At 45.9% G+C, this 16,300-nt stretch overlaps 1 protein-coding gene and 1 pseudogene across 4 annotated transcripts in view; both read right to left on the reverse strand.

The window, feature by feature from the left end:
* The window catches only part of TGFA (transforming growth factor alpha), a 108,592-nt gene that overhangs the window by 57,735 nt on the left and 34,557 nt on the right, over window positions 1-16,300 (reverse strand). For all 4 annotated transcript variants that reach the window (XM_047853945.1, XM_047853944.1, XM_047853942.1 and 1 more), the window contains exon 2: window positions 14,506-14,559. In XM_047853945.1, the coding sequence (XP_047709901.1) occupies window positions 14,506-14,559 (54 nt within the window). The remainder of the gene's footprint in view (window positions 1-14,505; window positions 14,560-16,300) is intronic.
* LOC125162043 (60S ribosomal protein L9-like) lies at window positions 7,212-12,452 on the reverse strand (annotated as a pseudogene).

Here is a 16,300-nt window from a genome sequence, read left to right on the forward strand (position 1 = left end):
CTTCTAAAGACACACTTTTCTAGGGCATCTGTCTGGCTCAGTCATTGGGGCATGCGACTCTTGATCTCGGGGTTGTGAGTTCAAGCCCCACGCTGGGTGTAGAGCTTACTTTAAAAAAAAAAAAAGTACTTTCCTCAAGGAGGATACACTGAGCACTGGGCACTCATTCCCTTAAAAACAAAACAAGAACTCAGTATCCTCCATGTGTCATATTTGTAACTATATAAGCCTTTGAACACCAATAAAAATACAGGGATATTTAAAAATATTATCATTGTCAAAGCCCTCTCCCCAAACAACATCTTGGTTCAGGAGATTATATTTACTCACAAATTATAGTACTTAAGCCAACTTTAAGAAAATAAGTCAATGTGCAGTATTAATGGCAAAAGCACACCTTTTAAGACTTTTTTTTACAAGAGTACACTATTTGGATAGCTCAGTAGTATCAACACTCTTTAACCAAGGTTGAGAATTTTAACTTGAAGAGGGACGAGCAGCGGGGGAAGACCTGTTCAGCTGAGCTCCTTCCCTCAAGCGCAGTGAAAACAGGCTGTCGGGGGCCTCCTCCGCTCTCTCCTAATCAGAAGTGCCCTTCGTCCTTTTAGAGAAGCCAACTGTGGGCATAACCGGCACAAGACATGCCATCGTGCATATGGGTAACAGGAGGCCTAGATGTTTCACTGTGTTTCAGAATCCTTAACAAACATTAAACTTAACTTGTTAAAAAACGGTCTGGAGGCTGTACTCCTTTCCATGGTTCACAGACAAGAGATCCTGGATTCTGAATCCATCAAGGATCCTCTCAACACACATCCTCAAGCCCTCCGTCATGGCTGAAGCGATTTCCAAACCAGGAAGACCTTCCTTTCAGCAGAGCACAGATGAAAGATTCAGCCTTGCAGCGCCCTTCTTCAGTCCCCTCAGGCAGGACAGCCCGTGGTGGGCCCTTCCTGCCACTGCTCGATTTATAATTCTAGTGGACAGTCATCTAATTCAGGTTACCCTTTGCAGTTCTATCCCTCACCCCCACCACTTAAAGGCCCCGAGGGCAGGGGCTGTCCGTTGTCTGTCTTTGGTGCCCAGCACAGCCCTCCACAGTAAGTCCTCACATTCAATCATAAGAATCTTAAAATATTCTTAACATAAGAATCCTGAAGCAAAGAGAAAAAGGGAGAAAGAAAGAAAGAGAGAGAGAAAGAGAAAGAAAGAAAAGAAGTTAGATAGATACATTCAACTCAAATTGGGCCAAAGATCCCTCCAGTATAATATCCCCTTTCTCAAGGGTACCAAAGAACTAGTTTTTCTTTTTTTGAAAAGATAGGATTTTCTTCCACGTTGTCACCTGGATGGTTAATCCTAAGAGCCACTGAATCCCAACCTTCAGCTCCTCAATTAGGTATACTCTCGGCTTAACTGTCTAATTATTTTCCCATCTTTATGCATTTCTAACCTGTGCTCCCACTTAGATTCTTAAATCATTACAATCAAAAGGGGAATTAGGAGCGCACTGTTCTCATATAAATCACTATAAATAGTCCCTACATGTGATCATCATCTTCTCCCTGAACCCTGCCCATGATGTGACAGCAGCCTGTTCAGACTTCAAACAACGGTGTCCAAGGGCTTCCGTGTAGCAAGAGAGAATGTGAGATCCTCGGGCAAGTGACCACACCATTTTCCCTTCTGGGGTCCTGTGACACGTGTCAGGCACCTGACACAGGAAGCCAAGAAGTTCTCAACCTTCTCTACCCTCTGGTCCCTTGGCTGACCTCCAGCATTTCCACATGGTGGCTCTCCAATTTCCCTCTGTTCCTCCTAAATCTCACCGCTCAGAAAGAGAGCACACCATCCCACGCTTCCCCTGTCACCAAAGGGGAAGACCGTTTCCTCTGCATTGGGTGCCGTAATTCTGAAAGCAAAGCTGCACTTTTCAGCATCTACTGGAGGAGCAGGTTCTAGAACATCACTTCCCAGTGGCAAAATGGGGCTTCCTCTGACCTGCACTGTGCGTCAAGGGCACGCTCCTGAGCACTGAGTTGTGAGGCTGACCCTGCCTCGGACTGGTCTGCCTTCAGACTCTAATCACATCCCTGCCACCAACTGTCTCAGGCCATCTTGGTATTTCAGATGCCATTTCTCACACAAACGTTACTGCTTTCTCACTCTGTCTTTGTAAATCTAAACAAAAAGATTCATGTAACAGATACTTACACAGAACTTCCTATGCACCCGGCACTGTTCAAATGCTTTACATAGGTCATCTCATTTAATCCTCATAATGGCCCTATGAGGTAGGCTCAGTTGTTGTCTCCACTTTACAGATAGGGAAACTGAGGCACAGAGCGGTTAAGGAGCTCCCCCAAGGTCACAGTCCTCAAGGGGCACAGTTAAGGCTTACACCACGGCTGTTTGGCTCTAGCCTATACTGCAACCACTGTGCTATCAGATTCATAGGATTTTTATTTTAAGCACCCTGCCATCAAGCCAAACTTAAATAGATGAAAAAAGGCATAATTCCCTCACCTGCTAATGAGAAGCTGAAATCAAGGAAAGCATAAGCTCTGAATAATGTGAGAATTTCTAACCTAGCAACCACCCCCCCTGGATACACAGCCCAGGCAGCTAGCAAGTGGGGGCACTGCACATAGCCTGGGAAGACTGTGTTTTCATCCCTATGGGCTGTGTGAGCTCGGGGTCCTACAGGTTTATTCCCCTGTGTTTCATATGCCTAATGACACTGTTGTTTTAGAGAAATCTATGAAAAAGATTCTTTTAAGAAACACCTATCTGTGACTAAGTATTTGTATACACTGTGAAACATTCACTACAGTAAGTCTAGTAGCCCTTGTCACCATATAAAGTCACATAATATGAAATACAATGTTATGGACTGGATTCCCCATGCCATCCATTATATCCCTATGACTTATTTAACACTTGAAGTTTGTACCTTTTGACTCCCTTCTTCCATTTTGCCAGTGCCCTCCTCTGGGGCAACCACCAATCTGGCTCTCTGCATCTATGAGTTTATTTGTTCATTTGTTTTGTTTTTTAAAATTCCAAATACAAGTGAAATCATATAGCATTTTCACTCTCTGGCTTAGCTCACTTAGCATAATATCCTCAAGGTCCATCCATGTTGTTGCAAATGGAGAGAATTCCTTCTTTTTTATGGCTGAGTAGTATTTCACTGTGTGTGTGTATGTGTGTGCGCATGTGTGTGTGTGTACATACACACACACACACACACACCCCTCTTCTTTATCCATTCTTCCATCGGTGGATACTTTGGTTGTTTCCATATCTTAGCTATTGTGAAGAATGTTGCAATGAACACAGAGGTGTATATATCTTTTCGAATTAGTGCTTTCATTTCCGATAAATACTCAAGTAGAACTGCTGGATCGTAGGGTCGTTCTATTTTTATTTTTTCTTTCTTTTTTTTTTAATTTTTTTTCAATGTTTATTTTTTTAAGACAGAGAGAGACAGCATGAACTGGGGAGGGGCAGAGAGAGAGGGAGACACAGAATCGGAAGCAAGCTCCAGGCTCTGAGCCATCAGCCCAGAGCCTGACGCGGGGCTCGAACTCACGGACTGCGAGATTGTGACCTGGCTGAATTTGGACGCCCAACCGACTGCGCCATGCAGGCGCCCCTATTTTTATTTTTTCTATTTTTCGAATTTTTATTTATTTATTTTATTTTTTTTTAAATTTTTTTCAACGTTTATTTATTTGTGGGACAGAGAGAGACAGAGCATGAACGGGGGAGGGGCAGAGAGAGAGGGAGACACAGAATCGGAAACAGGCTCCAGGCTCTGAGCCATCAGCCCAGAGCCTGACGCGGGGCTCGAACTCACAGACCGCGAGATGGTGACCTGGCTGAAGTCGGACGCTTAACCGACTGCGCCACCCAGGCGCCCCTATTTTTCGAATTTTTAAAATGTTTCTTTACTTTTGGGAGAGAGAGAGAGAGAGAGACAGAGAGAGAGAGAGAGAGAGACAGAGAGAGAGGGAGACAGATGATCCAAAGCAGGCTCTCCACTGACCACACAGAACCTGATGTGGGGCCTGAACTCACAAGCTGCAAGATCATGACCTGAACCAAAGTCAGACACTCAACTGACTGAGCTATCCAGGCACCCCCTATTTTTAATTTTTTGAGGAACATCCATACTGTGTTCCATAGTGGCTGCACCAATTTACATTCCCACCAGTAGGTTCTTTTTTCCACATCCTCACCAACACTTGTTATTTCTTGCCTTTTGATAGCAGCCACTCTGACGGGTATGAAGTGGTACCTCACTGTGGTGTGTCACACACTTTTGATGTTCAGATTGGGTCTTTACTCTGGAAAAGGTTGGGGAGTACTAACCTGGGGAAACTGTGTGTAATGACAACTGCAATATGAATGTCATTTGGTTGGATGAGCGTCTGGGTTTCTAGAGCCTTTCACTGTGCTGGGCTGTGTTTCTTTAACAGGGTATCAGGTGGAAAGCCTGCTAGCCCCAGAATTTTATCAAGTCTCCCCTTGAGTGTTGTGTGATTCCTGATTCTATTGCCATTTGTCCTGCCTCAGAACACCAGGAAGAGTCACTGTGACAGACTTCATAGCAAGATCTAACACTTTCCCCTTTCAAGATTCTAAAAATGCCTTTCTGAGACGTACTGTGTAAGGCAAGGAGAGATGTTCATTATATCCCAAGTCCCCAAAGACAGGATGCAAAAAGGCCCAGAAAAAGAGATTCTCAGCCCGGCTGCCAAATGACAGTTGGGAAGAAAAAGGTTCCCCTTCTGAACCCCAGGCTACATGGCACCAACATGAGCAGAATTAAGACAGACCTCTATTCTATTTCAGCTTATCTGTTTTTCCCCTCGTTTAAAACAGCACTAGTATGCTTTGGCATTCAAGAAACATCTTAGTCAATGCAACCTGTTGAAAAAAATGTCCAGATATAGAAATTACCTCCCATTACACATCCTGATAAAAGAGTAAGGCCATAACTTTCAAGTCAGGAAATTAAGAAGAAAGATTTGGAAGGAGTCAGCAAATCAAACAGCTGCTGAGCCTGCTAAGGAGGACATCTGAGCCTGGCTGGATTAGCTAAAGGTCCCTTCATTAGTAAATAACTGGACCCTCCAGGCTGTTCCCAAACTCAGAAGTTGGAGGCTTGTGCCTGGGCTCTCAGAAAATAAAGCTGATCCTTATCCCAAGCTATCATGTTCATCATTTCACTAGAGGCAAAGATAATGAGAAAGAGGATCTTTTGAGGTGATGGGCTGAGTTCTGAGGTGTTTGATTCTCTTTACCAAGCTCTCCAGTGAATGCTAGAAAGTCTGTTGTGGACTCCCAGAACCAGCACTGTCCAGCTGAGGAAGAGCGAGAGTTCCAGGGAAGGGAAGTGCCGTTGCCCTCAGGAGAACGCACCGTAGCCTACGAGGTCATGTGCCATTGGCTTCTTCCCACTGGGCCTTAGCACCATGTGGCTGAGGACTAAAAGTGCAGATTTCTGGACCACACTGGGGCGGGGCCCCGGAACTGGAGCTTCAGCAGTCACCGGGAGGACTCTTACACACACAGAAATGAGAACCACTGCCTGAGGATGCCACTCCAGGGGGTAAGAGCAGTGTGAGGATACAGGTGTTGCTTCACACTATGCGCATCACCAATCATATACTGAGCACAGAAGCAACAGCAGTTCACACTTCGAGCACCTACTGTATGCCCACATAGCTTCAAGTGCTTGCCATGTAAGCTCTTCATTGTCAGAAGAACCCTACGAGCAGGTGCTACAACCATTCCTATGTTATAGATAGAGAAGCTGAGGTATAGACAGGTTAAGTAGTTAAGGTCTCATGGCTAGTAAGGGGCAGAGGTAGAATTTGAACCTAGCCTGTCTAGTTCTAGAGTCTCACATTCTAGAGACTGGCCCCAAGGCCAGGAGCCCAGAAAGACCCCCCTTCTCTGTTGAAACTCAGAGGTATCAGGTACTTAGCATTTCTGCAAAGTAGATCAAGATCTAGGAGCCAAAGGGCTACTGGAGAAGAGTTTGGAGAAGCACCCCCAGAACTGGGAGGTGAACTGGTGATTGTCCTATCAGGGCCCATCTCTCCAAACAGCAAGGTCTCTGCAGGGCCTGCTGTGCCGAGGAGCAAGGTGTAGGCTTCAAGCTGCAGGGAGCAGGCAGCCCTCAAGCAGGCCAGGAGGGCAGGTCCCCATGCTCCAGAAACAGCAACACCACTTGGGACTCAGTGATAGCAGTAGGCGCCGGGCAAGACAGACGTGTCTGCGCTCAATCCATGCTGACCCACAGACCTGCGAACAGACAGGAGCTACTGCCTTTTCTGTCCTTTAAAAAATCTAGCCAACCCCTTTCCTGATTATGGTATTAAAATATGCCCATTGTTGGGGCGCCTGGGTGGCTCGGTCGGTTGAGTGTCCGACTTCGGCTCAGGTCATGATCTCACAGTCCGTGAGTTCGAGCCCCACGTCGGGCTTTGTGCTGACAGCTCAGAGCCTGGAGCCTGTTTCAGATTCTGTGTCTCCCTCTCTCTGTGACCCTCCCCCGTTCATGCTCTGTCTCTCTCTGTCTCAAAAATAAATAAAAACGTATAAAAAAAAATTAAAAAAAAAATATGCCCATTGCTGACATGATAGAAAAATAGGAAAGTACAAAGGAAATTAAAATCACCTATATTCCCATTAGCCAGAGGTAATTCCTCTCCCAGCCTGACCACAGCATCTAGGTGACCGCTTGACCAAGGAAGACAAGACAAACCTGATTCTCTCTCTGGAGACTCTGAGTTAAGAGGCACAGAGATGGGAGGAGTTGGTATAGAATGATCTCTGCAGTAGGTACAGGGTGTACAAACGGCTACAGCTGAGGATCTCCTGGCTCCTGCATTCCTTGGGCCAGGCTGTGCAGCATTTCCAGTGATTCTGTGAGGGCCGATCCCTTAAAAATCAAGGCCCTTTTACCTACGCTGATGTGTAGTCAGGTTCTGTTCTTCCAGGCACCTTGTGTTGCCAGAGTCAGGAGAATGACCAATCACAGGGAAAGCCAGCTCAGTACCATGGGCCACGCTGAGCAAGACGCAATTTTTTTCCCCCTTCAAATCAATATACAGCTTTTATTCCACATTTAAAATATCAAAATGCTGAGGAATCAGCCAGGATTTTGCTGTTTCTGTAGCTGGACAACCTAGATCTTATTTATTGGACTGCTGAACTGTTCCTTTTTCAGAAACATAGACACCATCCAAAAATTTTCTGCTTTGTTTTTAACCATTGTGGCTTGCTGAATCAAAGCAGCTGAATTTGATACAAGTTCAGCATTGTTTCCTTCAAGAATTAACTCATCTTTCCGGGCTTGAGATACTAAATGAGCAACTCTTGGCCCTGTCTAAACCCCACGGATGTATTTTTTGCCCAAGAAATTTTGGATTTCTACAAAAGAACTATTCTCCTGACTAACGACGTTGATGGGGAAGTGGGCATACACAGACCTCATCTTGTAATGGAAGCCCAGTGTAACACTTGATCATGTTCTGTACATGACTACAGACAGTGTGAACAGTAGCCGATTCCTTTTTATTTCTCCACTGTTTGTCAACCCGGAGCCTTTTCTTTTTTCCTTCAGAGAAGACTGAGTTCTACACTGATGTGACTGAAGTCCTTCCACAGGCTCCTCTGGGGCCCTTCACAATAACAGCGGGGCCCTTCAGAGAGATGTTGATGTTTTCTGGAGTGATGGCTGACAAGGTCTTCGTGCTCACAGTGGATGCAGGAAAAAAAGAAAAAAGGAGCAAGACACAATTTAACGAAGAGAATAAAAAGTAGAAGGTGGTACTTTGATTAAAACTGGGAAGTCTGAGGGGCTCCTGGGTGGCTCAGTCGATTAAGTGTCCGACTTTGGCTCAGGTCACGATCTCGCGGCCCTTGGGTTTGAGTCCTGCATTGGGCTCTGTGCTGACAGCTCAGAGCCTGGAGTCTGCTTTGGATTCTGTGTCTCCTTTTCTCTCTGCCCCTCCCCTACTCACACTCTGTCTGTCTCTCTCTCAAAAATGAATAAACATTAAAAAATTAAAAAAAATTTTTTTTAAAGGTAAGTCTGAATATAACAAAAGCAGGTGTCTTCTTCAAAGAAATCCATTTTGGTAGATTGTCTCTGTTGATGCTCTTCTCTGAGATGTAAAAATCATCCACTTTTATCTACCTGCCCTATGCTCTCTGATGGCAGGGCTCATTTACTTCTCACACGTATCCCCAGGGCCTAGCCCCATGTCCAGGAGGAGGTAGTAATCAATGTGTGCTAACAAATGTCCACAGCTAAGAAGTGGGAGAACAGGAAGCCTTCTATGGGCCCTGATGTTTTTAAAAATCCACAAGTTGCATCGCTTGCCTTGTTTCTTTCGAAGATGGCAGATGGTCTCTTACCTGAGCTCGGCTTAAACCAAGCCCCTGATTTACACAGCCCCATTCTCTCCTAAAATCATCTAGATCAGCGTGCAAAAACGTAGTGAGTTAGCTAGTCTGGTTTACCAGACCATTTCTGTTTTTACCAGGTAAGCCAACTGTTTACCCACAGGACATTTGTGTTTTGTTCCCAAACCTGTTTATGTTGGTTATACTCACAGTATTTACGTAACTTAATTATATATTACATAAACTAATGAATTGTCTGTGTATAAGTGGTTGTTTCTATTGTAAGTTCACTGTTTTGGAAAGACTTGATAAAGGTGAATAGATTAAAAGAACTGCTTTAAATTAGAGGTGAACAAGTCAGCTATAAAAAACTAGGTGTATGATGGGGAGGGTAATATACAGGTTTAGAAAGATTTATAGCACTTTAAGTGTCCAAGTTCTCATACTAAAGAAATAAATCTGGAGATTATGGAGGGTACAATAGAGGTATAGTTTATACAAGTAAATGATGCAGAATGCCAGTCAGTATGTGCCCATTCATAACTAAAACAAGACTCTCATGAATCATTCCCTGACCTTCCTTCACTCTAAAATTGTCTATTCTAAGCTATTTAATTTCATTTTTGAAACTGCTGGCTGTGATCCACTAAAGTGATTTTGTGACTCAGGGTTTGAAAAGATACTGCCTAATCCCCCTCCTTAAGTTTGTTGATGGTTCAGGGGGACTGAAGAGATCTACTAAGGCTATGCAGCTAGTGAGTCAGAATTATAATCCTTGATTCCACATCCTCTGGCCTGTCTACTACCCTGAGCTACCTTCCCTCTCCCCTGGCATAGTCTCCTCTGCAAAAAATAGAAGTTCAAATGAAGAATTGGATGACACGGATAAATCCTAGAGAGGAAAGGAAAGAATCCCTGATTCTCTCCTGAGGCCCCACTTTCCTCCAAACATTCTCTGCAGCAGGCAAGTCCTGCCACACTCAGTTGTATGTGCTTTTCCCCCCGAACTAAAGCACACCACGTGTCTTGTGCTACAGACACTTACTTGGAACGGCGAACTGTGTACCTGGGTAGAGCACGTGAGCCTTCTAATTTTAGAATGACTCCAGCTCCACATGGGAAAACTCCAGACAATGGAACGGGGAAGCAGTTTGCAGTTCTGAAAAGCTTTTGTTAGGGGAGATGAGCAATCAATAGATCTCTTGCTTGCTGGCTGATCCACATTCTACCTGTTTCTCAAACAAGTAACGCCTTCAAAGGCTTTTCCATATGATCTGATTTCCCTCCCTCTGTGTGCCCTCAGCCTGAGCTCACCTTCTCTGTATCGTTAAGCCCGATGTCCTCACCCAAATCCGGCCACCACCTCCCCAAGCCAGAGATCATGGTGACCTTCCCCACGAACGACACCCCCAAAGAACATCTTCACCATCTTCTTTCACCACCACCTCTGAAAAGTCCCAGATGCTAACTCAAGCGGGCCTTCAAAGGCTTCCTGATTCCAGCTAGGTGGTGTCAGACACGGCTAGAGGAAGGAGAAGTTCAGAGGTAAAGAGGCACGCAGATCAAGCAAGGCAGATAGCAGAGCGAAGCCCGGAGCCTGCTGCCAGGTGTCTGAACAAGGCCCTTACCACACCCCTCAGTCATTAGAGTCTCATGAAAACATGAGAACCAGATGGGCAGCCTGGGAAATGCACAACATTTCGGAGGGTTAAGCAAGGAGCCACACAATAACTTAACCGGGTGCATTCTGTCCCTTTCAAGGGGCATTAAAAGGTGCCTTTTGAAGATGGGTTGTAACTCCTTCCTTGGGAGGGTGTGATGGATGTTCTAAGCTGTAGGTTCTGTCACCCTCATTCTGCCTCCAGCTATGCTTCTCTGTGTGCTTTACGAATTAACAACCAACCAGTTACAAATTTTCTGTCCTAACCCCCAGACTATTGACTTCACTCCCACAGCAATTATTGTCTAAATCACCCACGAAGCAGTCAGCTGAGGTGACCTCAGGTTATAATGAGGTTCGGATTATGGATTCCCACACTCTCTTGTCACCTGTGTGGTGGGCTCCCTGAGGACAAGGATGAAGAAGGTCTGCTTCTTCAACTAGAATGTTAGAACCGAAATGTAAAAGAGAATCTGGTTCCAAGAGAATTAAATATATGGCAGTCACACCATTGCTTCTCCACCTTGGGTCCATGGCAGGCATCACCAATAATTGATCGTGACCATATTTCCTAACAGCCTCAAGGCAGGGTTATAATCCTTCTGAACAAAGCTTTCCAAGCAGTCTCTACCAATTTATCAGAGTGGTTGTGTGGAAAATCTTATAGGCTATTCCTGATTCAAGTCCAATAGATGAGGAAACTCAGATCCAAACAGGAACCAGATGAACAACTTGCCCAGGGTCTTGGCAAAACTGAGACCAGTTGGGCCCCAACGCACAGCATTCCTGACCTCCAGCCTAAGGCATGTATCGCTCCAGTGTCCCACTCAAAATGGAGGTCTGAAAAGCACTTACGACAACGATGCCAGTTTCCTCTGCCTCTGGCATAATTTACCCTTCACATTTGGGGGTCTAAGAGAGAGGAAGATTGGAAGAAACCAATGAAACTTCAACAAGAAAGGCCAAGGGTAACTGTTAAGTAATAAGTGCATGGAACTTTTTTTTCCCCAAAAAGCACAAGAAAGCCACATGGGATCAGTCCCATGTTCCCTCAAGTGCACACACCACCCTTGATTGGCATACAGAGTTTGTAATTTTCTCTCTATGCTGCTCCATCAAGAAGTGAGAGCTGAATCCTGAGTACGTCTATGCTCCAGCACAGAATGTATCAAAGCCTTCTCATAACCAATATTGTTTCTCATTCCTGTCAACGCTTGAGTGAAGAGACCTGAATATTCACATCATGGGTAAAGCCTTGTAGCTCTTGTCCTACAACAACCCATCTTTATACCTCAATGCACAGCTCTGAGACTCAGTAAGTGGTAAGTGAGCCTGCCAACATCCAGATGATAAGGGGTTAGGAGGGACTCAGATGTGAGTCAGTCATCCAGTATACAAATGAGCACACTTTACAAAAACAGTGTTCACCAAAAAGGAAATTAACTAGAAAGCAAAATATGAAAACATTAAAGGAAATGCAAATTAAATATAGCTTGAAAGTACAGCTTGAAAAACTGAATGCAGCATCATCTACCCTCCATATTTAAGGATCGAACAAAAAGGGATTGTTGTTGTTTTTATTGGTGTAACGGGACTATCGGTTTGTTTTTTAAGGTCCTTATCTGTGAGAGAGAAGTAACATTCACAAGTGAAATGGGCTTTGCTTTGAAATATCCCAGCAAAGGGAAAAAACCAAAATGGCGTGAGAACAGATGAAAGAAAAATGGCAGAGCGATGGTAACTGCTGAAGCTGGGTGACAGGTATGTGGGGACTGATTTCATTATTACTTCTGGGTATGAAGATTTCCATAGTTAACAGTAACAAATAGTTTTACTTATTGAATTAGCCTAGAGTTCAATACACACACTTTGATGTTGGGGTGGTGAATATGGCTGGTGGGGTGGTCCCCCATTTGCACTGCACCCACAACAGGATTTCAGTTATGTCTGGTAAGGTCAGAGTGGGGGTGGGATGGGAGTGCTCAAGGCCTCCCAGGGCCTGAGGAGTCTTCGGGGAGAAGGAAGGTCACTCTAAAGGAAGAGGAAGTTAAGCAAACAAGCCTGATTCAGTCACAAAACCCTAGTCCTTGAAGAGGTGGCTATGATACCATCACTGCCATTTGGACTTGTCTCCCAGCCCAGCTCTCTCTGGACTCATGTCTGGGTCCAAAGAGGCAGGGTGGAGAGTAAGTAAAAATGGATAGAGCTATTCCATCAACCTCTCTGGGGCACAAGTCCCATGGCTAACTGACCCATCAAACAGAGAGTAATGCAGAGGCCAGGCAGGCAGCGCACTTCCCTTCTCCATAGACTGTCCACCAGCACTGGAATCCTCAGGTCCCTTGGACACTAGAAGTTGTGGCATTGCCCCTGCTCTCACCCACCACATTGGGTCACAGAGTGGCCCTCAGCCAGTTATAGGGTAATGTGCAACACAGTAGGGTGTGACTAGTTCTTTGAAGATACACAATGCAGAAGACTAAACCTCAAGTACTTGTTGATATCAGAGGCATTCTCACAGAAGCAAGTCCAGAAGATGGAACAGAAGCTGCTCACTAGTGCACCAAAGACAGTAATTTTGGGATGAATATAGCAGGTCTCCTCATGTCTGCCCAGGAGAGACAGGGGAAACTCCAAAGGATCTTGGCAGGAGCCACAGTTGAGAGAATAGGGCTCAGGTACAACATCCCCCAGGCCTTTCTTGTCTGTAGTCTGTATGAATGGCTGGAGACTGGGAAGAAGAGCCCCCTCTCCCCATGGATGGTAGCATCAGTATTTGCCATCACTGCAACTTACCGCCTACATCACTTACTGAGTGACTCAGTAGACGATCTGGCTCTAACCTACCAGGTCCTACAGTGAGGACCAGGAGAGGCTGAGGATGCATCTGGGGGTAAATGGATCCTAGGAAGGGAGATAGGACAATTCTGAGACCAGCATGGTGGAGTCATAAACCAATGCCCCTCCTTTACCCCCAATATATTCACATCTGAGCCCTTTGTGATGGGGGAGGTCATTAAAAAGTAGAAACTCTGATAGATCCTGAACTTTGGGAAGTACTGCTTTGGGATGGACACACCCTTCCACCCCAGCCCCAGAAATATAGAATATAGAGAAAGTAAGGCATTTTCTTCTGTAGCATCATGGGCCCCACCAAGTGGTTTGGACACCTTAAGAGTTCAATTGCATCAAGGACAACAGCTCCAAGGGGCAGTCTGTGGGGCTACAGAATCAGTGGTACCCAGTGGGAGTCATACCTCCAGTGTGTTTGGAGGGAAAGGTCTGGAAGAGAAGAGCAAAGTACCAGGGACACTGTGTGGTTGGTGAGAGAATTTATGAATATATAAGAACAACCCCCCCCCCACATATACCTCCCTGAAATAACTAGGGAGATACAGCAGGTGTCCACTGCAGTGACAGATGACAGCATACTCCATGTCACCAAGGGAATAGTGAACCTGGAAGATTCATGCACTGCTGACATTAAAGTTAGCTTAATTCCCTCAGAAAGCTATCTGGTGATTTGTTACAAGGGTCATAAATAAATTTGTTCTTGCTCCCAGAGATATATCCTGAGGAAAGAAACCTAAGAAGAAAAAGCTTCTAGGTATGAACAGGTAGCACCATAATTTAAAGTGGGGGTAGCATAAATATCCAATGGGGAATGCTTAATTGAATCACATCTATCCATCTTGATGGAACATCATGACATTTTAAAAGGATACATTTCAAGACCTTCCAGCGACATGGAAAAATGCACAACTCCAAAACTTGCATTTAAAAAGCAGGAATCAGAACAGTTCTCTCACCATGACTAACTGTATAAAAACATGAGCGCACCTGGACAAAGGCTAAAAGCAATGCACAATGCAATAGTGGATGTGTCTGTGGTATTCTGACCAGGGGAGGTCTGCCTCCTACATTTCCCAAACCTTCCAATATGTTGATCTAGGATCTTTAAAATGAAATAAGGGAAATACTACTAGAAATGTCAAAGATAAGCCATGAAATAACGAAACACAGATCACCAGGCAGAAGCAGACAAAAGGGTTTAGGAATGTGGGTTCCACTTTAGATGCATGATTACATGAGTGGGGAAACTGAGGATGGTTCCGAGATCTCGGGTCCTGCAGGCTCTGCTGTCCACGACGCTTGCCCACACAGACTGTCAGAGCAGAGATGGGAGATGGCGAACCTTGAGGGAGGGGGAACAGCCCTCCTGCTCCCGCAGTGGAGACCCCCCAGGAATGCAATCGGGCCCTGGGATGGAGGGCAGCAAGGGCTCAGGGGACAGCCCCGTGTGACCATAGAGGGCAGGAGCCCCAGAGGAAGTTCAGAGAGCAGGCTCCACAAAATAGCCAAGGCCTGCCCCCTTCCTGTATTCCCACACCATCTCCCGTGGAGGGGACAGGACTCACCACTCAGGGCGGACGTGCTGTTCTCCAGGGCCTGGCACACAGCCAACAGAAGACCTGTGTGGGGAGAAGAGAGGAAAGGTAAGCATCTGCTCAGCAAAGCACTTTCAGGACTCGAGGGCAGGCTGCTTGAAAGGTAAAGACCAGGCAACTTTACAAAGTGGCCAAAAGGCAGGCCTGGCTACATAGCTTGGGGGGCGGGGGGCTCAGTGCAAAATGAAAATGTGGGTCCCCTATTCACAAGTTTTTTCCTTCTTTCCTTCCACGGTCTCTCTCCACCTGTTCTGGTGTTTTTTTTAATACCATGTAATTTTTTTGTGGTGGTGAAACATACATAAAATTTACTGTTTTAACCACTTTCAAGCATACAGTTCAGTGGCATTAAGTCCATTCACGTTGTTGTGCATGTCATGATCTCTCTCTTTGAGGCTTGAGGATTCTTTCAGGCTGAGCACGTGGGGGCCCTCGTGACAAGTGAGTGAATACACAGGCGACCACCCACCGCTGGGTTTCCTTCCTGCCAGAAGCTGGACAGATGTGCTGTGACCCAGATGGGGCAGGGCAATCCAGACAGGTATTTCTTCTTCTCAGGGACCCCAACTGAGGCAGACAGCTGACCCCCGAGGGTATTAGAGCCTCCGTGGTCAGAAAGCATCATCAGGTACCTCGATCAGGGGTGGAGGAGAGCCTTGCCCCTGTCTAGTCACCCACTGAACAGGCAGGCCGTGGAGCTAGCAGCCCAGTGTGGGAACAGCTGCCACCATGCCCTGCCCTGAGATGCCATGGGCTACACGCACCTAACACCAACTTTTCTTGTGTCCAGGCCCTAACAGGGGCAGAGTGTGGCAGGGGCGAGAACCCACTGATAGACGGTAGTTGATACGATCAACTTGGGCCAAGGCTCCAAGTTCCCAGGACACACTCCATTGTCCCATTGGAGTTCACTTACAAACTATAAATTCAAAGATAAAATCACTAACAATTTCAAGACTACCGCTGCATAGCACTAAAACCCCAAGCTCGGGACATCTGAACATGGGACTCTGTGAGACTACAGAGGTCGCACATCCATGAAGCTGCCTCTTAGATAGATGACCTTATGTGACCTCATGTTAAAGTACCAAAAGTTTCCAGAAACAGCAGCAAAGTTCTAATGAAGAAGGAACCTCTTGGGAGTTATGCAATCAGCATGAACTAAGTTAGACTGACTTCCTAAAACTGAAAGGCAAAAAGATGCCATGGTGGCCCCGCACAGGCTGGGCCACCTGTGGGTTAGCCTGGAAGGCAGCTGAATCAAGGCAGAACAGAAAACCAGCAAGGTTCTGTGCTGTCACCGCCTGCTGCACAGGACTAACCCAAACCTCTGCTATGCATGTTGCCAGGACTCCCCTCCCCTTTTCACTCAGGGTAGAGACATAGAAGGCCTGGACTCTCAGGCAAGAAAGATACTCGCAACAGGTAAAGTAATCACGCTCATGACTTTTCTTTAGGCCTTTGAAACAAGAAACATCATAAAAACTTCAAACTCCTTTTCCTGGAGGCCTGGCAGGGATTTCCCAAGTACTGCTACACCATCCTGGAACCAGATATTGGGCTAGAGTAGGGGCGGGGGGCAAGGAGAGAACGGGAGTAAAATCAAATGCCTTCCCCGTGCAATTCTTTCTTGCTGCTCATTTTGGAAGCACGGCTCTTAGGGTTCCTCTGGATATATTTAAACAGTCGAGTCTGCAATCCACACACTAAGCATCAAAGTGAAGCATTCCTTCCAAGGCCAGGAAAGGTTTTAGAGGTTCCACAC

This window comes from Prionailurus viverrinus, chromosome A3 (genome assembly GCF_022837055.1).
Source record: "Prionailurus viverrinus isolate Anna chromosome A3, UM_Priviv_1.0, whole genome shotgun sequence".
NCBI classification, from domain to species: Eukaryota; Metazoa; Chordata; class Mammalia; order Carnivora; family Felidae; genus Prionailurus; species Prionailurus viverrinus.